This window comes from Equus caballus, chromosome 1 (assembly GCF_041296265.1).
Source record: "Equus caballus isolate H_3958 breed thoroughbred chromosome 1, TB-T2T, whole genome shotgun sequence".
Taxonomy (NCBI): domain Eukaryota; kingdom Metazoa; phylum Chordata; class Mammalia; order Perissodactyla; family Equidae; genus Equus; species Equus caballus.
In genome coordinates this window covers 169,969,756-169,997,359 of record NC_091684.1, presented here as the reverse complement: position 1 = coordinate 169,997,359, position 27,604 = coordinate 169,969,756, and the positions used below count along the sequence as shown (strand labels likewise).

General features: G+C 37.7%; 2 protein-coding genes and 1 long non-coding RNA gene across 3 annotated transcripts; 1 reads left to right on the top strand and 2 right to left on the bottom strand.

The window, feature by feature from the left end:
- The first annotated feature begins 9,410 nt into the window (after positions 1-9,410).
- On the top strand, positions 9,411-10,385 carry OR11J2 (olfactory receptor family 11 subfamily J member 2). The gene has a single exon (NM_001391625.1). The coding sequence runs from the start codon at positions 9,411-9,413 to the stop codon at positions 10,383-10,385; it is 975 nt and encodes a 324-aa protein (NP_001378554.1).
- Positions 10,386-16,366: 5,981 nt separating this feature from the next.
- Positions 16,367-20,916, bottom strand: LOC111768392 (uncharacterized). Its single transcript, XR_002800741.2, has 3 exons — positions 20,005-20,916; positions 18,816-18,873; positions 16,367-16,535 (listed from the first exon to the last, which is right to left on the bottom strand). It is a non-coding gene; the product is annotated as an uncharacterized lncRNA (long non-coding RNA).
- OR11J6 (olfactory receptor family 11 subfamily J member 6) lies at positions 16,904-17,872 on the bottom strand. The gene has a single exon (NM_001391624.1). The coding sequence runs from the start codon at positions 17,870-17,872 to the stop codon at positions 16,904-16,906; it is 969 nt and encodes a 322-aa protein (NP_001378553.1).
- Positions 20,917-27,604: the final 6,688 nt, after the last annotated feature.

Here is a 27,604-nt window from a genome sequence, read left to right as displayed (position 1 = left end):
TCTCCTGGTGTATGTTGTCCCCTGCTATAATGAGTAACAAACCCAACTCATTCGTCTATAGGTATTCCTGTGGTCTTTGGCCAAAGGGCATCAACAAAACTAACATATAATAAGTTGGCTGTGAAACGGGAAGTTTCTCCATGAGACATTATGTGGACATCTTTAAGAAGACAGCTGCATCTAAGGACACTTTCCTGGTCCAAGGATGTTCTTGGCTAAGGTTAGTCAGAGCAGGGTCATTCTGCAGCTGCTCTCTGACCAACTGCAGCTGGGAGGTGGGCTCCAAGGTTTACTTACCTCAACAGAGGGGCAGATCTTTGAACACAGCTGATCTCCTATCTCTCCATCCTTTCTAGTGTGGCAGAAATTTTTGTCTAAAACACTGATGAGTTCAGCTTGCTTCCCTGTTTGGCCACCATTTATATTTCAAAATATTGCAGAATCCATATCCTGGCAAACAGGGCACTCTAGGAGGAAAACTCTTTCACTTTTATGTCCTACTTTCCAGAGTTTCTTGCAGATGTCTCTGTCTTGGTGAAACCAAACCCCTCAGGTACACAGTGACAGCATAAAAAAAATGTGTTGAAGGAGTAGGTTTTTTTTGCATTTTTAAAAACTTTTTATTGAGACTATGATAGTTTAAAACCTTGTGAAATTTCAGTTGTACATTATTGTTAGACAGTCATGTTGTAGTTGTACCACTTCACCCTTTGTGCCCACCCCCCACACACCGTTTCCCCCAGTAACGACTAATCTGTTCTCTTTGTCTACGTGTTTAACATCCACATATAAGTGGAGTCATACAGAGATTGTCTTTCTCTATCTGGCTTATTTTACTTAACATAATACCCTCAAGGTCCATCCATGTTGTTGTGAATGGGACGATTTTATCCTTTTTTATGGCTGAGTAGTATTCCATTGTGTATATATATATATATATATATATATATACACACACACACACACACACACACACACCATATCTTCTTTATCCAATCATCAGTTGCTGGGCACTTAGGTTGCTTCCATGTCTCGGCTATTGTAAATAATGCTGCAATGAACATAGGGGTGCATGCAACTTTTGGAACTGCTAATTTCAAGTTCTTTGGATAGATACTCAGTAGTGGGATGGCTGGGTCATATGGTATTTCTATTTTTAATTTTTTGAGAAATCTCCATACTGTTTTCCATAGTGGCTGCACCGGTTTGCATTCCCACCAGCAGTCTATGAGGGTTTGAAGGAGTAATTTTACCCTCTGGAAAAAATAGTACCTACTGTGACTCACTTGCAGTGGGAGAGTCAAGCCCTATGTAGAAAATGACCTAGAAAAGCAGGTGTGGAGGATTGATCAATTAATAGAGTTCAAGAGTGTCTGTTCTACTCTGCCTCTTTTCTGTCCTTTTCATATCACTTTCCCATCTCTGGGCTTGATCTGAGAATACTTTTTATTTTTTAAACAGTTTTAGGGTGGTATAACTGACATACAATATTGTATACAAAGTGTGTAATTTGATAATTTTCACACAAATATATATACACCTGTGACACCATCTCCATAATCAAGATAGTAAACATAATCATCATCTCCAATCATCATGCCCCTTTGCAATCTCTCCCGCCTACCCATCTCTGACCTCACTCCCCAGGGAACCACTGATCTTTCTCTCACTATAGATGAGTTTCAATTTTCTTCAGCTTTATATAAATGGAATCATACCATATGTACTCTTTCTTTTGGTCTAGCTTCTTTCACTCAGCACAATTATTTTGAGGTCCATCCATGGTGTTGCGTGTATCAGTAGATCATTCCTTTTTATTGCTGCGTAATATTCTGTTATATAGACATACCAAGATTTGTTTATCCATTCGCCTGTTGATGGATATTTGGATTCTTTCCAGTTTTGTGTTATTATAAATAAACCTGCTAGGAATATTTGTGTATAAGACTTAATGTGGCGTATGCTTTTTTTCCTCCTGGGTAAATAGCTAGGGGTGAAATAGCTTTCTCAAGTGGTAGATACATGCTTAACTGCCAGCTGCTTTCCAAAGTGCTTGTACCGTTTTACATTTGCACCAGCAGTGTATGAGAGTTCAAATTTCTTTATATCATCAACAACATTTGCATGGACAGTGTTAATTTTAGTCCTTCTGGTATGCATACAGTGGTTTCAATATCTCATTGTGGTTTTAATTTGTATTTTTCTATTGACTAGTGATGTTGAAAATATTTTCATTTATTTGCCATCCATATATGTTCTGTTCAATTCTGTTCAAATATTTTCTCCATTTTTAATTGATTTTTTATTATTGATTTTTGAGTGTTCTTCATATATATATTCTCGATGCAATTCCTTTAAATGATATATGCTTTGCCAGTATTTTCTCCTAGTCTGTGGACTGTCTTTTCATTCTCTTTTTTTTTCCCTAAAGATTGGCACCTGAGCTAACATCTGTTGCCAATGTCCTTTCTTTTTCCTCTTCTTCTCCCCAAAGCCCCCCAGTACATAGTTGCAGATTCTAGTTGTAGGTCCTTCTGGTTGTACTATGTGGGACGCTGCCTCAGCATGGCCTGATGAGTGGTGCCATGTCTGTGCCTAGGATCCCAACCGGTGAAACCCTGGGCGGCCGAAGTGGATCACGTGAACCTAACCACTCCACCACGGGGTCGGCCCCTGTCTTTTCATTCTCTTAATAGTGTCTTTCCAGGAGCAGGTATTTTTAATTTTGGTGGAGTTCAGTTTACCAATTTCTTCTTTTATAGATGGTGCTTTTGGTGTTGTATTTAAGAAATCTTTGCCCAAGCCAGGGTCACAAGGATTTTCCTCTATTTTTTCTTTCAGATGTTTTATAGTTTTAGGCTTTATAACCTATCACCCATTTCAATTTAATTTTTGTGTATTTTATGAGGTGTTGAAATATTGAAGTTAATTTTTTTATATAGATATCCAACTATTCCAGCACCATTTATTAAAAATACTCTCCTTTCTCCAATAAATTGTTTTGGCATGTTTGTTGAAAATGTTTGCCATGAATAGAGGGCTATTTCTGGACTCTATTTTGTTCCATTGATCTATTTGTTTAACTTAATGTCAATGCCACGTTGTTTTGATCATCGTAACTTTGTGTGTCTTAAAATCAGATAGTGTTATTCATTCAACTTTTTTTTTTGTTTAGTCTAAGTCTTCTGCATTTCCATAGGACTTTGAAAATTAGCTTGCCGATTTCTACCAAAAAAGTCTCCCGGGATTTTGATGTGGATTACATTGAATCCATAGCTCATTTTGGGAAGATTTGATTTCTTAGCAATACTGAGTTTTCCAACCCATGAACAAGTTATATTTTTACAATTATTTACATCTTTAACTTCCTTCTGCTATGTTTTGTGGTTTTCATTGTATAAGTCTTTCACATCCTATATCATATTTATCTCTATTTAATACTTTTTGATGCTATTGTAAACGGCATTTTTTTTAAATGTCAATTTCTGATTGTTGCTAGTATCTGCTTATAGAAATACAATACATATTTGTATATGGATCTGGAAATATATATATATCTTTTGTATATATATCTTGAAATCTCGCAAAACTCTGTTATTAGTTCCAGTAGCCTTTTTGCTGATTCCTTTGGATTTCCTACATAGACGACCATGTCATCTCTAATTAAAGACAGTCTTTCTTTCAATTGAGATGCCGTTTCTTTCTTTTTTTTTGCTTGATTGCACTAACACTTCCATTACAATGTTGAATAGAAGTGATGAAAGCAGACATCCTTGTTTTGTTTCTGACTTTAGAGGGAAAGCATTCATTTTCACCATTAAGTGTGATGTTAGATACAGGTTTTTGAAAATATTCTTTACAGATCAAGGAAGTTTCTGTCTGTCTGCAGTTTGTTAAGAACTTTGATCAGGAATGGATGTTGGTTAGAATATAGTTGCATATGTACAGGTACATTTTGTATTACCTAGATGTTTATGTGCCAACATAGGCATTTAACTACATTATCTATCAGAGTTTAAACGGGAAAACTAATGTTTAGTTTCAAACAACCCAGTTCTGAGAAAAGTTTTGCCCTTAACTTACATTTTAATTGTCATTTGAGAGTTTGCTGTATTAATGTTTCATTTTAAAGGAAATATCACAGAAACATCAGCAATAAATAAGCCCTAAGAAGGGCCTGATAGAATAAAGCCTCTTTCTCTACACCTGGTGTTCTCTTGGCAGCATACGCTGGTCGTGCCAATGAAATCTGTGTTTCCTTACAGAAGACAGAGGGTGAATCTATACACTATCAACAATGCAGGTATTAACAGCCTCTGGCGTGTGGTCTGAAGATGGTTCACTTTGCCAGGATGCACTCTCACATCACCCATGAGATTTCTATTCACCTGTAGAGGCTACCTCTGCTCTCGGGGCTGACTTGTTCCCTCCAAACTGGGTGAGAGAAAACACAAGTGGGAAGAAATTGGTCCCTGGGGCTGCTGAGTATCGACTTGCTACGTTTTAATCTCTCTCTCTCTCTCTCTGCTTCCAGGATCCTGCGAGCACTTCACTCACACTGCCACTCACCTTAATATCTGATCTCTAGTGTCCTGCAAATTCTTCTCAGTACCCTATTAGGATCAAGTTATGGAAAAAAAATCTCCTCTCGCCTTGTTTCAGACAGTGTATAATGGCATACATTTAAAAGGAAAATTTATAAGGAAAAAAGAAAACATACAAAAGAAAAAAGCATTTATTCAAAATACAAATATTTTATCCTAAGAACATTAAAATATCTACCTGGAAGTTTGTTTGAATAGTATAGTTTACTGGATTCATTTTCCATTCTCCGTGTACCCTCCTCCACCCCCTTATTTCTTCAGTCATGTCAGGAATAGTCCCCAAACTTCCCACTTCTCTTTCAGTTCTGGGTCACCCTTTCCTTCAGCCTCTCACTTTTATTTGAAGAGCAGACGTGGGAGCCCCGTACGGGTAAATTGCTTCTGGTAATTTATAAAGAATCTAATTCTAGAAAGAATCTAATAAACTTTTTAAGACAGATATTGTCATATCAACAATTCTTTCCCTTCTTGTGAACACTCCTCCAAAGGAAACTTCTGCATAACAGAAGAGAACTTTGGTATCCAAATGTAAGGGGTTATTTATTTATTTTTTTGAGGAAGATTAGCCTCAAGCTCACATCTGCTGCCAATCCTCCTCTTTTTGCTGAGGAAGACTGGCCCTGAGCTAACATCCGTGCCCATCTTCCTCTACTTTATATGTGGGATGCCTACCACAGCATGGCTTTCCAAGTGGTGCCATGTCCACACACGGGATCAAAACTGGCGAACCCCGGGCTACGGAAGCAGAACTGCGAACCCAACCACTGTGCCACCGGATTGGCCCCTTGAGGAGTTATTAATCTTTGCCTTGGGTGAACATGTAATTAGCTGTAAATTTTATTCTTAGGATATTTGGGGTCAGACTTTTGGGTTAAGACAAATGATCAGAAAGCTGCTATTTGGACTACAATTCTTAGATCTGGGAAGAATTGCTTCTATTGAGTTATACTTCTATATAGTGACTTTGAATTTTATTGAGAAATGCTATAAAATTAAACTGTATTGAATTAGATATAAATATATAATAGATATTTTGGGGGAACACTGTTCACTTTGTCTCTTGGTTTAATGTGAATCCCTGTGAAAGAAATTGTTATAGGACTAGGAGCCAGTAATTTAGCTTTCCCTGTGAACCCACTTGTTTTCTTCTGACATTTAATGAAACTCATATAACAGATGTTTCCCCATTCTTCACTTTGTTTTAAAGAGAGTTAATATATTTAGAGGCGTGACTTTAACCAGCATAAGATCTTGTAATCTATAAGTCATCATTCTGTTTTTTTGTTTTCAATTCATGTTTCTCTTATTCTTTCTTTAGTGCACTTTTTGGGGTATCTCAGATTCTTAATGGAACAAGGTGGAATATAGTGTAATAAAGGCACATATATATGAACATAGAGTAAGTAACTCTAAGATAAGCAAAGCTTATGATGGTCTGGATTTTATTAAGGTAAGGTTTTTATTAAGCCTTCCTCTTAGTATGTAGTATTGAGAAGGCTTCCCCAGGAGTTCAGAGGAAACGTTCTTTATTGTCGCCTAGAAGATCTAGATGATCTGATCCTGCCTACCTCTCCAGCCTCATAGTCCATGAAATACAGATTGTTAAGAAACTCTTAAACTTAAGGATATATTCCATGTGCTCTCAATTGACACTGACGTATGCCATCATAATAGAGGCACCAAATAGTGTTGCTATATTCATTTATGAGCCCAGTTTGAAGAACTAGGCCAGCAGCACAGTATGAAAAGCTAGGCATTGCTGGTAAGGATAGAGAGAAAAGTAACAGTATGAAGAAAGGTCTGAAACCTCTTTGGAAGGAAATGAGGCCACACTGCCAAAATTTAAAAGACACCCATTCTATGGCTCAATATTTTCATTTCTCAGGATTTGTCCTTCATAAATATTGTTTCTTTAATTTCTCCCAGCTATTTTGGAATTAGAAAACTAAACAGAATAAGCCTGTAAATATATACGTTTTGATATACTCACCCACACATTGTTTTATTTATACATTTAACAAAATGTAAATATTTTATTCAATTAGTCACATTGTTGTTCTCCAAATAACCTTCTTTTTTAATGAATCAGATATGAAAGGCATTTATTTACTGCTCACTTAAAATCCGGATGGGTGTTCCTGATCGACAAGTGATTGTTCTTCAAGTGATGATTCTGGAACTCAGGCTTTTTCCATTTTTGGCTTTACCATCTTCACAACTTGACTTGCTAGGTCAACATGCTTAATTACGTCAGAAATCATCAAGGACCATGCATGGGAAAGGCCTGGAGTCCCGCACCTCAGTTTTAATTCCATTCTACTCACTAGAACTCAGTCACATGAGCACAGCTAGCTGCAAGGAAGGCTTAGAATAAATGTAGTCTTGATTTGAAGAAGAGGAAATGGATTAGTCTTTGTCACATAATTAATGTCCTAACTTCTTGGTTGACCAACATCTATCCTGTCTGATCTATATGTGGAGACAAGGAGATATATGTAGAGAATGGAGATAGGTAGCTCTGTGAATATCTGGGGATGGACACAGTGGATGAGATCTTTAAACTGCCCTTTGCATAGCAGGCATGGAAGACTCTAGGTCTAATGAAGTTTGAAGGTAATGATGCATCTCATGTCAAAAAATTTGTTAGCTAAGAAGTAATTTATTAAGTTTAGGAGAGGCAACTCTGGAGGGAACAATACTCTGTTAGCCTGGAATATATGTGTGTATGTGCATGAGTGTATGTGTGTGTTTGTGTGTGAGTGTACATGTGAGTGTGTGCACAGTCATGTAGTTCTCCAGTATGAGAATCACTGAAGATGAAACCTACCCAAGTCTGTATGATGCATGTTAATTGCCTCCATTACTCCTGGGGTTCAGGTCTCCAGAGACAGACTTCAGAGTCTGAAAGGGATAAGTAATGGGGAATGGAGAGATTTGTGACATGTTCTATTGTTTGAGTAGTAAAAAATCCTGAAAGGGATCTTTGTGAAGAAAGAAACCAAAAGGTGTTTCACCAAGGGGCAGACACCTTAGACTCCTGGACTGCATTAAAATAAGTGGGTATATGCACATGGAACAGTAACTTCTTTCCTATGTCTCAATGTCCATTTGATTTTATACATTGATATGAGAAAAAGAGCATACATTTTCATGATTATTTTCCTTTACAAACATAGTTCCTATTTTACAAAACTTATTAGACATAGGATTAAGGAAATGTTTTCTATAAAACATTTTGTCTTTGTGAGTTATCTTCAAAAGAATTGTATTCTTAGCAGACAGGAAAATGGGAAAGTTTTTCTTTAAGATTTTGTCAGTAATTTATATGACTGTCTTGTTTACTGTTCTCTTTCACACAGATGACAGCATAGCAAATCAACACCCATTGTGTGTGGCTTGTAGGAGGGGAAAACTTCATAAGTAGAAGCTAATTTACTTAATGAAATAATACTCAGATGCAAAAGAGTCAAAAGAAAACAGGGGACTGAGGAATCAAAAGGGAGCTGAGAGATACCCTATGGCAAGGAAAACAGCATGACGCTTCAGTATGTTTATGTGGGAATAGAAAGGCCCTTAGAGTGGGACTATTGTGAGTCATTCCAGGTGAAAGAGCAATCATGGAAAGTGAGCTCTCTCTTTTCTGTATCTTCCTTCTGTACTCCTTGAGCAGCATTTAATTGCCTCTGCTGATTTTAAAGACCAGGAGATTAGGTTTCTACCATTGCACATCCCTTAAACCCATCCCTGGTGTCTTTTCGCTTAGACATTACCCTACGTCAGGCTCTTCATACTTTTTCTTGGACTTTCTAATAGTTTCTTGCTAATTTCATTACCCTGTAACTGTCTGGAAAATTGTCTTGCAAATGCAGCTTTCCATAAATCTTTGATCATTTTATTCTTCTGCTAGACCAGCTCCAGTTGTTTTCCACTGACTACAAAATTAAGCGTGAAGTAGTCAGACTGGCGGTGAGTGCTCTGCCACGTGGCCCCAGCTTTTGGACCTTATATCTCATCATTCCTTTACAAGTACTCTAACTTCCATTCTTTTGGACTCTTCTCTCAACATAATGTCTTGTATCCAAATCTTTTCACATTACTGTTATATGCTATTAATGTTTTGCTTCCATCATTGCCCTTGGAACATTCTGCCTTTTGCCAAGGTCCTTCTCCCTCCCAAATGCCTTTCCTTATTTTTTCCAACTGGTCATAATCTTCAAGTCTCACATGACAACAAAAAATTTTATTTTGATTTGTCATATCCCATTGTTACCGTGTCAGTGGCAGCACCATGTTCTAGGTAGAGGGATGCTAACATCCACTCCATATTCTGTATCAGTTTCCCATGAAGTTCCACAAATAAACATACAATCTAAGTAAAACTAGTTTCCTTGCTATGCAAATTAGGTCCTGAGGTAAATCTCCTTAGATCTCTTCCAATCAGATTTAAGCTCCTAAACTCCCTCTCTATAGAAATTCTAGAGCCATAATGTATTGTTTGAAGTTGCTTTGGAAAAAGATATTTGACATAAGCTCCACAAGAGCAGGGACTCTGCCTTTTTTTATTCATTATTCTTTCCCTATCTCCTAGAACAGTGACAAGGATATGTGCAAAATAAATGTTTATTGAATAAATGAGGGAGGAAAGGAGACAAAGAGGAAAGAACAACTCACCCTTCCAAAGGGAAGTAGTAATATCGCAAAACCAAATTGAGGAAATAAACATATATCTCTTTACCAAGAAGAAGAAAAATAGTGCAACTATTTCTGTGGCTCTTACTGTCTCTGTCACTTCCACAGGTCTGACTCATGAGGACCTTGGAGACTACTAATATCTCTGGGTTTGTGAGTGAGTTCATTCTCCTGGGCTTTCCATGTGACAGAGACATCCAGATCCTCCTCTTTGTGCTCTTCTCCTTCATCTACCTTCTGACTCTCATGGGCAACGCATCCGTCATCTATGCTGTGTGGTCAAGCCAGAAACTCCACACACCCATGTACATCCTCCTGGCCAACTTTTCTTTCTTGGAGATCTGCTATGTCAGTTCTGATGTGCCCAAAATGTTGACCAACATCATCTCCCAAACCAAGAGCATCTCCTACACTGGCTGCCTGCTCCAGTTCTACTTCTTCTTCTCCATGTGTGCTGCTGAGGGCTTATTTCTGTCAGTGATGTCTTTTGATCGATTTCTTGCCATTTGTAGACCTTTGCAGTATCCCACTGTAATGACCTATCGCCTATGTGCTAGGTTAATGGTTTTCTGCTGGGCTGGTGGTTTTCTCTGGTTACTGACTCCTTTAACTCTAATATCTCAAGTGCCCTTCTGTGGTCCCAACACCATTGACCATTTTCTCTGCGACCTGGCACCTTTGCTGGCATTGTCCTGTGCTCCAGTACCTGGAATTACTCTGATCTGTGGAATCATTAGCTCTTTAATCATCTTTCTCACCTTCCTGTACATCCTTGGCACTTACTTCTGTGTTCTGAGTGTGGGGCTACAGATGCCCTCAGGCTCAGGAAGGCATAAGGCTTTCTCTACTTGTGCCTCCCACCTTGCTGTGGTGTCTCTGTTCTATGGCTCAGTGATGGTGATGTACGTTAGCCCAGGTTCTGGGGACTATCCTGGGATACAGAAATTTGTGACCCTGTTCTATGCTTTAGCAACCCCATTCTTTAATCCCTTGATCTACAACTTTCGGAACAAAGATATGAAGGAGGAACTAAGGAAAATTCTGAATGTGTTGTTATGGAAAATCTCTAAAGGATTCAAAAGTCAAATTTAATATAATGCATCATTAATGTTCAGGAGGATGGAAGATCATGGTACAAATGAGATCAGGCTTTTTTTCTCTTCATTTTCTTTTATTTTTATATATTGGGCAGATGATTTTTAAAAACTCATTATATTTATAATTTAAGTCTTAGGAAGTTATTACTGTTATGTTCCAGATATTTCTGTACCTTAGATAGACTTGTTTATTTTGAAATCCAACAATAAGATTTTCATATATTTCTCTATAATTGAGTTTCTATTTTCTGTTTCGATTTTCATTACATACTACTTGATGTATTTCAACACCCTCAAAATCTGCCTTCATCAAATCCAGTTCTTTTTCAGAGCATAGCAAATGTTGAATGTATTGCAAACACACAAATATTTAACCAACAATCTTTTAGATAACCAGATTAAAAAAAAACTCTCAACCTCAGGGACAAATTTAAAGCACTACTTTTATATATTCCATAATTCCAAGTATGGTTTTGGGCAACAACATGGGTCCTCAGTAAAGTTATGTTGATTTGACTGATTCCTCACATTTTACCAAGGCTGTCACTTTAGGAGGTAGGTCCAAAGTTTCTATATGCAGCCACATGAAGTTTAGCTCATACTCAGTGTAAGACAAAGACCTATAGACTTGGTGAATCACTAGTATTTAGGTCTAAGCTGTACTTATTTTCATGTATTTCTCTGTAAAATTCTGGCTAAATGTCCCTCAGAGATAATTTCTACTCTGTAATTTCTTGTTTTCTAGACTAGTAATATAATTTACAGTATTGCACTTCATGAGGAAACCTTGGGCTAAAACTTTGTTCTGGGATAACTCCAGCGCTAACTTTACTTCCAAACCCTAGTCAAACATCTGCAACCTCCTGCTGGATATTTTTACATGAAGATCTACTTTAAATTCAAATGTCTATGTCTAAATTGGCTCATCTCCTTTTAAATTAGCTCTAACCATCCTTATTTGCCAATGGATCCACTGATCTATAATCTGTACTTAAAATCATAACTTTTATAATTTCTCACCTTCTCATACCCAATCCTACTGTCATTAAATTCTGTGTCATCTTCCCTATGATGCTTTGTCATCTTTACTCATCATTTTTTGTCCAGGTTCTAGCATTCCATGAAGGCATAATAACTTCATAAATGTTCTGTTTCTGACATCTCCCATGTCAAATTCTAGAATTATCATCTTAAACCTCTTTTCCCTCAGTCCCCACACTTATTTCCTCTCTACTTACACACTGGATAAATTCAAAATTCTTTTTCTTTTTTTGTGGATAAATGTCATTTAAATTTTTTTCAAACCCACAGAATATACAACACCAAGAGTGAACCCTAAAGTAAACTATGAACTCTGAATGATGATTATGTGTCAATGTAGGTTCATCAATTGTAACAAATATGCCACTCTGGTGAGGGATGTTGATAATGGGTGAGGCTATGCATGTATGGGGTCAGTGGGCATATGAGAAATTGCTGTGAACCTAAAACAACTCTTTTAAAAAATAAAGTCTAAAATATATATATTATATATATTTATATAAATATTTATATAAATATTTTGTATATTTATATAAAAATTGTTTATATGTAACAATAAAAAAATAAATAATTTATATATATTTTATATATAATATTTATATATATCTTTATATATATATAATATACCATGATCTATCTATCATGTATATCTACTTAGGGGCTTAATATTTTCCTCACATCATATTCTTAACCACTATTCTGTGCTGGATCTGTGACATTTAGCTTGTAGATCCTCTTTCTTATATTTGTTAGCTCACACTTGCAAGATGGTTGCTAAACATCCAGGTATTTTCCATGTTCCAGTCTGGAGGAGCATGAAGCAGCAGTTCTTGTTTCAGGAAAGCAACTGGCTTCCCAGAAATCCTCAATTTGTGTCTCATTGGCCAGAGCTATGTCATGTGACCAACCTAGCTAGATGCAAGTGAGGCTGAAGAAGCAAGTGTTTTTAGCTGAACTCATTGCTACTCTGAATAAAATCAGGATTCTTTTACTAAGGAAAAGAGGAATGCACTCTGGGTGGGTAATAGCAGTCCCTGCCACAGAGGGCTCTGCAGAGTTTCTCCAATCACCTTAGATGTAATGAAACTTAAACAACTGAGAACACTGACCTTTGACAAGTGTGAAAAAGCTGAAGAAGACAAGCATACCAACTTTCAAGAAGCTATCACATTTATAAATCTGATTAATGGCAAATAGACTGAGAGGTTTATTGACTAACGACTTAAAATCAATTTTTGTTGATTATAATAATGTTTTATAAACAATTGGTACAACTAAATTTGAATAATAATGAACTGTTCTAATGATGATTGGAATAATACTGAACAAATAGCATTTGCCAATAAAATGACACCTATGAGTTCAATGATGAGGAAAACAATTTGGAAGAGAAAACACTAAAGAGAAAAAGCTGTTTGAGTCCTAGTTTCTGTGAATATTGTCTTCCAAAGGACATCTCTAACTAATTTAGCCATTTTCCCCCAAAGGCTATGTAAATAATCTCTTCCAGTCTGGTGACGAGAAAAGAGTTAGTTGAATTACAGAGACCACACATATTGTCAGCCTACCAAGAGGAAATGACATCACCCAGCCACGTATTCATCTTGGGGCTTTATAAGATGTGTCTTTAGAAACAAAATGGAATGGAATAGAAGAGGATAGTATGGCATAATTTGTAATAAGGGTATTATTATTCTAAGAAACTCCTGTTTCAGTTATTTTTGTATGTGTGCATACTTAGAAATTAACTAATAAACATCCAAGTGGAGATTCAAGTAGGCAATTGTATGTGCAAGTCTGGAGGTATGTAACGAGGTTGGGAGTGGAGATAAAAACCTGAGAATTATCAACATATCAATGGCATTTAAGGCTGTTAGATTCTTTGAGATCGCTCTAAATCTGTGCTGTCTAATAGAGATATAACACAAGCCTCAGGTGTGAACCACATATATAATTTTAAATATTCTATTAGCTACTTTAATAAAGATAAAAAGAAATAGATGAAATCAACTTTAATAATATATTTTATTTGGCCCAATTTATTCAAAATAGTATCATTTCAACATATAATCAACATAAACATTATTAATAAGATATTTACATTATTTTATTACACTAAGTCTTCAAAATTATTACGTAATTTTATACTTATAGCACTTCTCAATTAGGACTAGTCACATTTCAAATGATCAGTAGCCACATGTAGGTCATGGCTATTGTAGTTTAGTGCAGGTATAGATAGAGAAGTCTGAGGACTAAATACAGAGCTCAGAAAGTGTTGAGGCTAAACAAATAATTGAATTGTCTTTATTTTTCAGATTAAAGTTTCTTTGCCTAGAAGTATTCTCCTATTTCATAGGTTTTCCTGATTCAAAACCTTAATTTTGTGGTGAAAAAACCCACTGAGTTCACCGTGTCATGGGAGTAGTTCTCTCACACATCCATGCACCACCTCCTGGTAAGGAGTCTTTCCTGAAGAATTGTATCTTCAGCTTCATAGTCCTAACTTCTTCCAGACTGACAGAAGTTGTGGCAGAATCTGGATGAAATTCCCCTCTCAGACTTGCTTTTTTTTTTTCTTTTTCAGATTTTATTTTTTCCTTTTTCTCCCCAAAGCCCCCTGGTACACAGTCGTATATTCTTCGTTGTGGGTCCTTCTAGTTGTGGTATGTGAGACGCTGCCTCAGCGTGGTTTGATGAGCAGTGCCATGTCCGCACCCAGGATTCAAACCAACGAAACGCTGGGCCGCCTGCAGTGGAGCGCACGAACTTAACCACTCGGCCACGGGGCCAGCCCCCTCTCAGACTTGCTTTTTAAGTGAGAATAGTGGATGGGTGTGGTAGACAGTTATAGAGCAATACTTTCGTGTAATCCAATTTGTATACTCATTCAAAACCCAGAATTTATATTTTTACATATAAATTCACCCAAAAAGGCCTAGAAGTATACCTATCAAACTGGACACATTGCTGGGAGACAAGCAGGTGTACAGAAGTATGGAGATATGAGGATTATTGTTATTTTGTAGTATTTTGTCTTTGACAATGAAAACTTATCCATTTTAAAATATATTACTTGTGTAATTAAAAAAAATAGAAAATGGAATATAATTCATCCCAGTGTACATAAGCAAGCCTTGGTTATTGAAAATTCTATGTATACAATATTTAGGCCAAATCTAAATTTTGAAAAGCTTAGTTTTATATATAAATATCTTTTCCAGACTCTACGAACACCTAGATATAAGTGAGGATCTAGGTTATGTGGTGAATTGTGGTCCATTGACTCCCAGGCTAAAAATTTTTGGCTCAAAGAGAAAGAGTAGGTGATGAATCATCTTTATCTACTCCTTTTCAGTTCTAAGAAAAGAGAGTGGGAAGCATTAAATTTCACTGCAGCTAATACAGACTTTTCCAGATGATGGATGATTTCCTTCCCTTTAGGTAAACTTCTGTCTCTCAGAACTACAGATAGTACAGCAACAACTAATAAGCATCATGACATATTCTTACAGCACTTATCATGAGATAGACAAGCCCTCAACTACCCTAGGGAAATTTATTCCCATTTCTCATCCTGCTTCTACTTCACTGCTATTGATGAGTGGGTCATTTAACTAAAGTCTATCCTATGTAATGTCTAGATTGAACGTAGCCCAAGGATATTATTGGGGAATCAATATGATTGGGACATTATAGTTGATATTTTTTGTCTGTTTCTTTTGGCTGCCTAGTATCTCAATCCTTTTTCACGGCTTGAAGAATCACATTACTATCAAGCTTGGAGCTTATCTTTGCATAATTGGAGTTCTGATTGCCAGGTACCAGCTCTCCTAGCCTCTCTTGCAGCTACAGCATAGGGATGTATTATTGGTTCCACCAAGCCCACACAGCTACATCAGACTTTGATGCAGGAGCTAGTGATGTAAGAAGCAGAAGTGGGGTGAGGGTGGGAAAGCAGTGGTGAAATATTGACATAAAAATAGCAATGAAGCACGTAGCACAATTATTGCAGGAAAGAAAAATTCCTAGCCCAGAATTGACAGTGGTTGAAACTGTGGCATCTGGTGGCCACTGGCAGTGGTGTGGCTGTAGTGATAGTGATTTCTCATCAGAGCAGTTCCACTGGGGTTTGCACATTGATCTTTAAATCTGAGACTCAACTCTGTTTCTTCAGTTTTAATTGATTCTTTGAGATTCCTGATATCCCATCAATAAATATTTTCCATTGTCATGCCTAATCTGCCGGAGTTAACTTCTGTTATATGCAAGTAAGAACCCTGTTATAATTACATCAGAGTAGATTTATCTCAGGTAGGTGCAATCCCAGTAATCTGCAGAGGGCAAGGAGAAACTAACCTTTCAGGATTATAGGTTGCCTTGAATTCCCCTCTAGTTTTAAAGTGATCCAGGAAGCTTCATCACTAAGCATATTCTATTACAGGAAATATCCCCAAATCCAGAATAACTTGGAAGAGGACTTTAAGATGTCTATTTTTATATGGACAACTGGAATTGAGGTCTGATCTGGACTGGATATTGTCAGTCCAATCATTAGCTTTTTCTTCAACATATAGATGACAACTTCACAAATGACTTCCTCCTCCAGAAAAGGAAATTTTGTGCCATAGTTTAAGGTATGAAGATTTCAGAGTACAGACAGATCATCAGGTCAAGTCAAAATGTTTATGTTAAGTGCTAACTGCCTCTAAGCAGTTTATATTTTGGTTGGCAGAGTCTGTTCCCTGGGTTCTCATATTTATTTTCTGTAACAGTAAATGCTCCTCTACTAAAAGCTCAGAAGGTGCAAAAATCCAGGTTTGGGTAAGGAATACTTAGTGATTTGGCTTCTTTGAATGTGTGCATGTCCTTCAGTGTATCCTCTTCAAAGTTGGACTGAGAATTTCCCTTAAGAAGAAACTATACCATATCCTCTTTTCATTTGCTGCACACCATGGACACTTTACTGATGCTTGGTAGTAAGGAAAATACAAATGAAAAAACGCTACTGTTTTAGTGACAGGCATTAGGTCTTTGATCTTATAAATAAAGCAATGAAATTTTTGTGGTACAGTGAGTAGATGCTGTATCCCTTTGGAAAAACCTGTAATTGGAAAGGAAAAAATAGTTGATAAATTTGAAACACATAAAATAGTATTAGAATAAACGCCGGGATACGAGTTGGAAACACGAATCTTAGATTTGTACATACCAACTTGATTATATTAGTTTTAAGACATCAAAAAATCTCCAGAACAGAAAAATTATCCATTGGGGAATGGAAACTGTACAGAAAATTCCTACAATGGACTGTTAGGGTTATGATTATTTCCTTTTGAGATAGGATTTGGGTTCTTTGCATGTAATGAGTCACACTTTTATGAGAGTAAGAAATCAAACACTTAGACATGCCCAGAAAATAGTTTTCTTTTTAATGAGAGAAAGTCTATATTCCTGAAAGAAAAATTTATATCATTTCTCTATATTTTTAGGAATTTCTTTTGATGGTGCTCCCAGGACTTTCTTTAGTGCATCTTTCATATCTTTGTTCCGCAGACTGTAGATCAGAGGATTAAAGAATGGGGTTGCCATGCAGTAAAACAAGGTCACAAATTTCTGTGTCCCAGGATGGCTCCTGGAGCCTGGACTCACATACATGACCATGACTGAGCCATAGAACAGAGAAACCACCAAGAAATGGGAGGCACATGTAGAAAAAGCTTTGTTCCTGCCTGAGCCAGCTGGGACCCGAAGTACAGCTCGCAAAACTAAAGTATAGGATCCCAGGATGTAGAGGAAGGTGATAAAGATGATAAGAGAGCTTACAGTAGCACAAGTTAGAGTAGTTTTTGGAACTGGGGCACAGGACAGTGCCAGCAGTGGCCCCAGGTCACAGAAAAAATGGTCAATGATGTTAGGGCCACAGAAGGGCACCTGGGACATAAGAACTGCAGGCATCAGTATGGATAGAAAGCCACCTGCCCAGCAGAAAACCACTAAGTGGGCACAGAGATGGTGAGTCATGATGGTGGGGTAATGCAAAGGTCGACAGATGGCAAGGAACCGATCAAAGGACATTGCAGACAGAAAGTAGCCCTCAGCAGCACACATGGAGAAGAAGAAGTAGAACTGGAGCAGGCAGCCAGTGTAGGAGATGCTCTTGGTCTGGGAGATGATGTTGGCCAACATTTTGGGCACATCAGAACTGACATAGCAGATCTCAAGGAAGGAGAAGTTGGCCAGGAGGATGTACATGGGTGTGTGGAGTTTCTGGCTTGACCACACGGCACAGATAATGGATGTGTTCCCCAGGAGGGTCAGAAGGTAGATGAGGGAGAAGATGACAGAGAGGAGGATCTGGATCTCCCTGCGGCAGGGGAAGCCCAGGAGGATGAACTCACTCACAGACCCAGAGATATTACTGGCTTCTGAGATACGCATTCTTCTAATCTATGAAAGGAATGAGCAATACAGACCATTGTATTAGCCATTTTCTCTCTGGTGAGGCAGATATCTTCCAGGTCAGTAGTTTCCATCAAATACCAAAGGGAAGCCAAATAGGAAAAGATTTTTCTGTCCCTTCAGAGACTAAACATGGCATACAGACTGGTGAGTTGAAATGAGAAACTATAAACTATAAATCCAAGGTTATGGGCTCAATGGAGGAGGCTTTGGACTGGAAATTCAGTGCTTGGAAGGGATGCTTTAAACTAGAACTAGACAACCTAAATTTTCTATATTTGAGATTTAACTGAAGTGTGTGTAGTAAGTGCCCCATGCTCTTCAGTGTGACCACAATTTTACTTATGCAGTTGAACTGACTATGCTGGGTAAGACTGCATGTAAATAGGGCAAAGAAACATGGAAAGGAAAGAACAAGAGTGGAGGGAAGATATATTTCAGGGTTGTTGTCTTTGGGTGAGAAATATCTCTTTCACTCTTGGCTAGAATCAGTGTAAAGTCACCTCAAAATTAAGGTGAGAATAGAGAGCCCTTGAGAAGAAGCCTTTGCTGTGTTGAGGGTGGCTCTGGGATTAGCAGTTGCTCATCAAAATTTGAAGAAAGAGAAAAGCAAATGTCCAGAAAGAGAAAGAAGCAGCAGATTTTCCTTCAAATTCTTATCTGAAAATCAACTTGGAATAGTTCTGAATGTCCTTCCTTCCTTTCCCAATTCAGGAGCAGACTTCTTGGGCTTCCTGAGAACGCCTCTGTTCCTGCCTCAGTGCTCTAAATTTAACACGCCGAGCACCGATGCTCCTTCTCTCCCTGCCTTGGGTCCTTGTGGATTCTACTTGGGATTACATGTTGATTTTTCCTTTTGTGGCAAATATGGGAATTCTTACATCTTAATTATACTTAATGAGAGTAGATACCTGTCACTTACAAATGTTTTATTTCCTCTGAAGAGATATAAAGCCCACAGGTTTCTGTTATCTTTTTATCTGAAAGATAATGCAAAAGAGAAGTGTCAGCTCAGATTTTCCTGCTGGGATTATTAAACAAATATATCCTGGATAGACATTTGAGAGTCCCTGCACGAAAGAACGAAGGCTTTGTAAAAAAATTATGTATTATTTTATATGCTACTTTATCTATAACATAGAATATATTTATAGATAAAAATACAAAAGAAAATTCACAGCCCTCTTTTTGTAGCAGCATTACACACAGTGACATTGCAGCAGGCAGTCGAGGGGCTCCCACCTGTGCCCTTTTAGGGATCCTGGGTGTACAGGGTTTTGGATGCCTGGTGACCCTCTGCCACAGTCTGAGTCTCACAAAGGATCCTCTATAGCCTTATACAAAAAGAAGTAGAGTGCCAGGCAACTCTCCCATTCTTTTATTTTGCATCCCCTTCTGGCCACATATTGCCCCTGGAGGCCACCCCTCAGGAGAAGCAGGGACAATCAGAGTGCATCACTCAATCCCCAGGTGTCTTTTACTTTCAGTGGTGAGCTCAAAGATGAAGGGCCTCCCTGAATCCATTGGTAAAACTGTCACCTGGTAATGGCCCTTTGGTTTTCTGCTCACCTGGCACCTCCAGATTGGTTCTGGATTTTAAAAACCATCCTCATATTGGATGTCATCAGTTGCTTCAACGCTCTGGGGCAACCTTTCCTTCATATATACTTCTTCAAGTGACATTTAAAGTTCACTTTAAGAAATCCCCAAATCCTGAGTATCTTTCCAATAACCCACTAAAAGTAACCTCCCTGCCCATCTTTATCACTTGGTATAGAGATATTAAAAGTTGGTCTCTACTCCCCCTGCAAACTCCTGGCTGCAGAGACTGATGCCTGCTGGACTGTCCAGTGGCTTTCAGACTTCATGAGTGTAAGAAAACCTGGGGTCTCATTTAACCTCAGAGTCTCCTCTCATACCCTCAACCCCAGGGATTCTACATCTTTTAATATTTTTGAATTCTCTTTCTCCTACCTCAAAGGATATAATCACTCTACCCAGCTTTGTATCATGCTTAGATGATAGTTTTTAGTACCTGCTATTTGCCAATTATCATGCCAGCAAATTTCACATGCATTATCTAATAAATAATACTCTGAAGGCAATCTTACCATTTAAAACGATTAAACAGAAGACTACAGAGAGTAAGAGTTTAGATTTGGCTGTAATTCAAGTTGGTTCATTTTCTTTCCACAAATAGTATGCCTGAAGTGAAAAAATATATCTAATCTGCTTATGGCATCTGCCTGTTCTTCTTATGCCTTTTGGTCACTCTGAGAAACTGCTATTAACATTATTATTTTGACTTCTTTTCTTAAACATTTTTACTTCAAACACTATACTTTATAAGATTATTCATAAGTTGTTCTCTATGGCTTGACTTCCTGTTTATCTTGGTGTAACAAATTTCACTGAAAAATGAGTGCCCACTGTGAACAAAGATTTATTCCAAACAATCATTGCCCACAAGGAGCCTTCAGGGGAATGAACTACCTTGGAAAAAGTTCCAACCAAAATATTGTGCAAGGACAAAACTTTAGATCCTTTTTATTCTTTGCTGCTTAAGTGGATGCATGGTAGTCTTATACTGACAGTGAGGTACATTTGAACTCTTGGGTGTGGTTCATGGGAAGATGGGATCCAGACCCGTTTCTGATGTTACCTTCTTCTTTTAGACTGTCTATAACTTGTGTTATGCTCCTTCTCTCTTCTCCAAGCTTAATTCCTTTGAACACAGAGGTATGACATAACTTTCCAAATTAGTTCTTTTAATTTTTAATTTCAGAAGTACCTCAGAAACCAGTCCTGACATGTCACTTGCCCCAAGAAAGACAGTCATTCTGAAAAAAAATGAATTGTTCTAGATGCTTCAGTTTCAGAGAAATTCCTTAAATGTAAATTTGAATCCATAATTTTTTTCTTACTCTTCATTATTATTCCATTTTTTTTCTTTTCTTTCCATTCTCTGACTCCCTTTGTCTGTGTTTTCTTCCTAGAATTGGTGCCATGGCAACTGAGGCTCTGTGATATCACCAATGAGCTCACTGCCTCTCTTGCCCTACTCAGGCTGTCAGTGGATGGTTCTCGGGGTGAACAAACCATGCCAGTTTGGATATTTGAGGACAATGCTAAGCTTAAGTCAAACAATTCATTTTACTGCTGAAGAGAAGATGTCTTTCAGGCCTGGAAGTCATTGCTTAAGTTAGGAATACCCAGGGAAAACCAGGTCCCGATTAGGTTTCTGGATTTAAACTCTGGGAAAAAATCAACACTGGACCCGAAAGCCACTGGCAGAAAGTGGTGACCTGGGGGTAAATCTGACCTTCCCAGGCCTTCTGTTTGTCAGGCAGGATGTTGTGGACTATATAGCAGCTAAACCACAAGGGCTGTGCTGGGCCAGGCTCTGCTTTGGGCAGTATGGCCCGAGGCACCCAGGTCCCTATCTTTGCACAGACTTCCTCAGGCTGTATGTAAAGGCTCTAAGGGTTGCTATGTCTCCTGTGGAGTTTGGGTGGAAGAGAGAGAAGTGGACAGATATACATACTTGGTCATTTCATAACTGACTTTAGATCAATGATATCTAAACTTTTGGAGTAGGTATAGGTAGTGCTTAATTTCACCATGTTGTCTTCTCTGTTCTTTCCAAACAAGCCATGGACATTAAATAACGAATTTCCAAATGAAAGTGAATTTAATTTAATTTTGAGAATCTCACATGAATCTTTGATATGATCGTTGATCTTAGATCTGAGTGGAAAATCTCTAACTCAGAAGAAGTTGGGCAGAAATAGAATTGTAATAGGTTGGAGGCAGGCACCTGGCAGTGGTTCAAGGAGACCCTGGTTTATAATGAAAATTCCTCAATTATACCCACAACTTTCCTCACTCCCTCCACTGTTCCCCCTACATTCATGTTGTCTTTTGAGCACTATTTTGTGATTTCGTCCCATCTTGGGTTCTCCAAAAGTGTTGATTTATTTACAAGTGTATTTTAAATTATGCTAATTAGACTATATATCATTATAGAAAAACAAAAAAAATCATAAAAAATGGTATAACATAACATTTGGTGTTTATCCTTTTATTATTATTTACACTAAAAAAATTGGATCATACCATACATGTTGTGTCGGAACATACTTTTTAAAATACACAAACTTGAATGAATTTTTGCCATGTTAGTAAATATAAGTCTACCTAATCAGTAATTGGAACATAATATTCTATTTTATGGCTACAGCATAATTTGTTTAAGTAATTCTTTCCTGTTGGACATTTATAATGTTTGCAACTCTTTCTATTACAAACAATTCTGTGATGATGTTCCCTTACAATGAATAAGTCTAAGTGCAATAGCTGAGCAAAATGTACATATAGTTTTAAGGCTTTTGCTTGCCACATTGCTAGATTGCTCTCCAAAAGTGTTGTCTTAACTTGCATTCCAACCAGTAGGTTGTAAGAATGCTCATTTTCCTCCCATTTGAAATACATACACACACAGGCTATTATAATTCTTTCTAAAAATTGCCATTATGAATATTTAAAAGTAACATCTTATTATTTTAATGTGTATTTATTTCATTAGTAATTAGATTGAATTTAAAAGAATATTTTATTAATTGTGTTGACTTTTTTTCTTTTCTTCTCATTTCTGAATGTAACCTACTTTTCTATTCATATGTACATTTTTCTTGGTTTAAAATAATTCTTTGTATTTTCTGAGTATTAGCCCCTATCATTTTTGGCATTTGCTTGTTCCATATATGTATGGTGATTTTTTTTAAGCCAAAGGTTTTTAATGTAGTTACCTTTATCACTTTATCTTAATGGTTTATGCTTAGGAATATATCCACACTTTGAGATTATATATTTATAACACATAAGATGTGGAATTGAAAAATGCCTCTGTTTGTGAGTAGAAAATGTATATAATTACTAAAAGGGAAGGACTACCTGCCTTCAGAATAAGTGGCAGTTTCAGAAAGGATAAAGCATTACTTCTCCATAGAGGAAGGGGGTTGATGTAGTCAACTTGCCACCAAGTGGCTGGCTGCTCTTCTCAATCAATAGTATCCTATTGATGGCTCGGCATCAGCCCTCATTTTCTTCAAGTATATACAGAGAAGTGGAATAGCTGGATCATATGGTAGTTCTATTTTTAATTTTTTGAAGAGCCTCCAGACTGTTTTCCATAGTGTCTGTACTGGTTTGCATTCTCACCAACATGAACTAGAAATCCCTTCGTATCCTTGCCAACACTTGTTATCTCTTGTCTTTTTGATGATGGCTGTCCTAACAGTTGTCAAGTGATACCTCTTGTGGATTTGATGTTCATTTCCCTGGTGATTAGTGATGTTGAGCACCTTTTCATGTATCTGTTGGTCGTTTGTATATCTTCTTTGGAGATATCTCTACAGAGACTTTTAGCCCATTTCTAAATTGAGTTATATAATTTTTTTTTGCTGAGTTTCTCATGTATTTTGGATATTAATCTCTTCTGAGATATGTTGTTTTCAAATATTTTCTTCATTCCATAAGTTGCCTTTTCATTTGTTGTTTCCTTGCTGTGCATAAAGTTTTGGTTTGGTATAGTCCCACATATTTATTTTCACTTTTGTTGCCTGGGTTTTTTGTATCAGATCCAAAAAATCATTGGCAAGACTAATATCAAGGAAGTTTTCTCTGTTATCTTCTATGAGTTTTATGGTTTCAGGCCTTATAGTCTATCATCTATTTCAAGGTGATTTTTGTGTATGGTGTAAGACAGGGGTCCAATTCACTCTTTTGAATGTGGATATCCAGTTTTCCCAACACCATTTATTGAAAAGACTACCTTTTCCCCATTGTGTATTCTTGGCATTCTTGTCAGAGATTAATTGAATTTATATGGGTGGCTTTATTTCTGGGATCTCTTTTCTGTTCCATTGGTCTATGTGTCTGCTTTTATGTCAGAACTATACTGTTTTGATCACTATACCTTTGTAATATAGTTTGAAATGAGAAAATGGGATGCCTCCAGCCTTGTTCTTCTTATTCAAGATTGATTTGGTTATTTGGGGTCTTTTGTGGTTCCATACAATTTAGGACAGTGTTTTCTATATCTGTGAAAAATGCCATTGGAATTTTGATAGAGATTGCTTTGAATCTGTAAATCACTTTGGGTATTATGGACATTTTAACAATATTTATTCTTCCAATCCATGGATATGGGCAATCTTTTCATTTATTTGTGCCCTTTGCAATTTCTTTCATCAATGTCTTATAGTTTTCAGGGTACAGATCTTTTACCTCCTTGGTTAAATTTATTCATATGTATTTTATTCTTTTTGATGCCAATATAAATGGGATTGTTTTCTTTATTTTTCAGATATTTCATTATTAGTGTATAGAAACACAACTGATTTTTGTATGTTGATTTTGTATCTTGCAGTTTTACTGAATTAGTTTATTGGTTCTACAGTTCTACAGTTTAGTGGGATCACAGTTGTGTAGGATTTGAGCTTGATCATGTGGCTGCTGCTGGGTTTGCAGTGGGGTCAAATATTGTTGGGGCTGTTAGCAAGGCCTTGGGGGTGGTGGATCCTGTCAGGTCCCTGGGTGGTAGGACTTCCTTCAGGACCTTGGTCTGTAGGGCCTCACTGCGACAAATGCTCACTTCAGGGTCTGCAGTAGGGTCTGCACATGGCATAACTGTTACCAGGTGCAGAGACAGGTGTGGCTCCCACTGGGTCCCTGTGAAGGCTCCTGCCAAGTCACTTAGTGGGTCCTTAGGCAGGCAGGATTGACACTGAACCACAGCTGAGAGGGTCTGGAATTGAGTCACAGGGCTGGTTCAGGGTTCACAACATGGTCTGAGGTCTACAGACTTGCTTTCTAGGACACAGATAGCTGTGTATCCTATCACATTCCTGGGCATGCAAGACTGTCCCTGGACTGTGACTGATTGGGCTGGAGCTGGGTCACAGTGCCACTTCAGTATCTGCAGTTGGACAAATGTTGGCAGGCCTGCCTTGAGGAGCACAAAGGAGCGTGTCACTGACCTGGGTCCCTGGGCAGGTAGGACTGCTTCTGGACTGTGAATGAGAAGGGCTGTAGCCAAGTAATAGGTCTAATTTAGGCTTTGTAGTTGGATTGAGGTCAGCTGGCCTTCCTTTGGGAGCACTGGTAGGCATGTCTCCTGCCAGGTCCCTGAGTGGGAAAACTGTTTCCAGGCTGTGGCTGGGCAGAGCAGGAGCCAAGTTACAGGCTGCTTCAAGATCCATAGCCAGGACTGTGGCTAAATTCATTTTCTATGCCAGCTGTTATATTTTTGAAGAGCAGATTAACATAGTCTAAGTGCATAATATGTAGGCATTGATTTGGCAATTGTGCTCTTTTCCATCTTATCAGAAAAATGAATCAGAAAGAACTCCTACTCACTAGGAACAGGCAACAGGGCTATGTTAATTCTCCCACCCTCTATGATAGCATAATCCAGTAAAACCCCTGCAGAGCATTATACTAGCCCAATATATCAGTGACATTGTGCTAATTGAATTGGATAAGTGAGAAGTGATTGGTTTATAGGAAGCTCCAGAGGGTGAAAGAAAACTCTGTGAGGATGCAGAATTCCTCATTCATATTAGTAAAGTGGATGTTTTCTAACACACTTTCATAAACAGCATCAATGTGCCCCCTAAGTGACATCAGCACAGCATCAGATGGCTGGTGCTCGCTCCTGAGAAGTTTGAGTTTCAGCTTCACAGGGCCTGATCTCTAAGCTTTTAAACTTTTAATAATTCCAATGTTTTCTCTTTGTTTCCCCAGAACTAAGAGTGGTATCTGGCTCTTGCAATTTCTACCTCAGTATCGCCTGTTTCCTTTTTTTTTTTTTGCTTTGTTTGACATTTTAAGTGTTTATTACTTTAGTTATGTCCTCGTTACATTAAATTCTCTGTGATAAAATAACCTAAGAGCTTTGTATCTGTTGACTTGATCTTTCTGATACAGAGATTGGTACCAATAGTCCTCCCACAAAGCAGATCGTCAAATATGGTAGTTTGGTTGTGTTTTGTGGCTTGAACACAATGCTTACCAACTTGTTCATTGAAAGTGACATTCCAGTAATCCATAGTCTTTAATGACATAATAATTAATGAAGATCTTTTCAATAAATTGTCTTGGGGCAACTGGGCATTTACAAGCAAAAGAATGAAGTTAGACCCCTACCTCACAACACATACAAAAATTAACCCAAAATGGATCAAATCTAATACTATAAAACTCTTAGAAAAAAATCCATAAATGTAAATCTTTGTGACCTTGGATTAGGCAATGGTTTCTTATAATACCGAAAGCATGAGACAAAAGAAAAAATAGATAAGTTAGACTTACTCAAAATGAAAAATTTTTTTTCTTTTTCTCTCTTTTTTTTTTTTTGAGGAAGAGTAGCCTTCAACTAACATATGCTGCCAATCCTCCTCTTTTTGCTGAGGAAGACTGGCCATGAGCTAACATCCCATGCCCATCTTCCTCTACTTTATATGTAGGACGCCTACCACAGCATGGCTTCTCAAGCAGTGCCACGTCTGCACGTGGGATCTGAACTGGTGAACCCCAGGCCGCCAAAGCGGAATGTGAGAACTTAACCACTGCGCCACTGGGCTGGCCCCCTTAAAATGAAAAATTTTTATTTATTTATTTATTTTTGAGGAAGATTAGCCCTGAGCTAACTACTGCCAGTCCTCCTCTTTTTTGCTGAAGAAGTCTGGCTCTGAGCTAATGTCCATGCCCATCTTCCTCTACTTTATAGGTGGGATGCCTACCACAGCATGACGTGCCAAGCGGTGCCATGTCTGCACCCGGGATCCGAACTGGCAAATCCCGGGCTGCCAAAGTGGAACGTGTGACCTTAATTGCTGCGCCACCAGGCCGGCCCCGAAAATTTTTTATACTTAAAAGTATACCATCAAGAAAGTGAAAACACAATGCACAAGAAGAAAATATTTGCAAATGATAAGTCTGATAAGGGACTTAAAGCCAGAATATATAGAGAACTTGTACAAGTAAGCAATAAAGGGACAAATAATCCAATTTAAAATGGTGAAAGGTTTTAAATAGACAGTTTTCCAATGAATTTGTGCAAATAATAAGCACATGAGAAATGCTTATTTTCATTGATCATTAAGGAAATGCAAGTCAAAAGCATAATGAGATACCAAGTCGCACCCACTAGGCTGGCTAAAAAACAAGAATAAAGCAAGTGTTCATGAGGATTTGGAGAAATTGGACTCTCATACATTGCTGGTGGGGTTGTAAAATGCCACAGCCAATTTGGAAAACAGTTTGTCAGTTTCTCAAAATGTTAACCCAGAAATTCCACTCCTAAGTATATATCCAAGAGAACTGAAAGTGTATGTATACACAGAAGCTTGTACGTGAGTGTTCATAGCAGTATTATTCATAATAGTCCAAGAGTGGAAACAACCCAAATGCTCAGCAACTGATGAACGGATAAACAAAATGTTGTGACACATCCATACAATGGAATATAATTTAGCAATAAAGAGGAATGAAGTACTGATATATGCTACAACATGGATGAATCTTGAAAACGTTATACTAAGTTGAAGAAGCCAGTCAAAAAAGACAGAAAATAGATTAACAGTTGCCAGGGGCTGGGAGAAGAAGGGAGTAGACAGTGATTGCTAGTGGCTATAGGGTTTCATTTTG

Coding starts and splice junctions, on each gene's coding strand:
- OR11J6 (NM_001391624.1), bottom strand. CDS start 17,872: ATGCGTATCTCAGAAGCCAGTAATATCTCTGGGTCTGTGAGTGAGTTC.
- OR11J2 (NM_001391625.1), top strand. CDS start 9,411: ATGAGGACCTTGGAGACTACTAATATCTCTGGGTTTGTGAGTGAGTTC.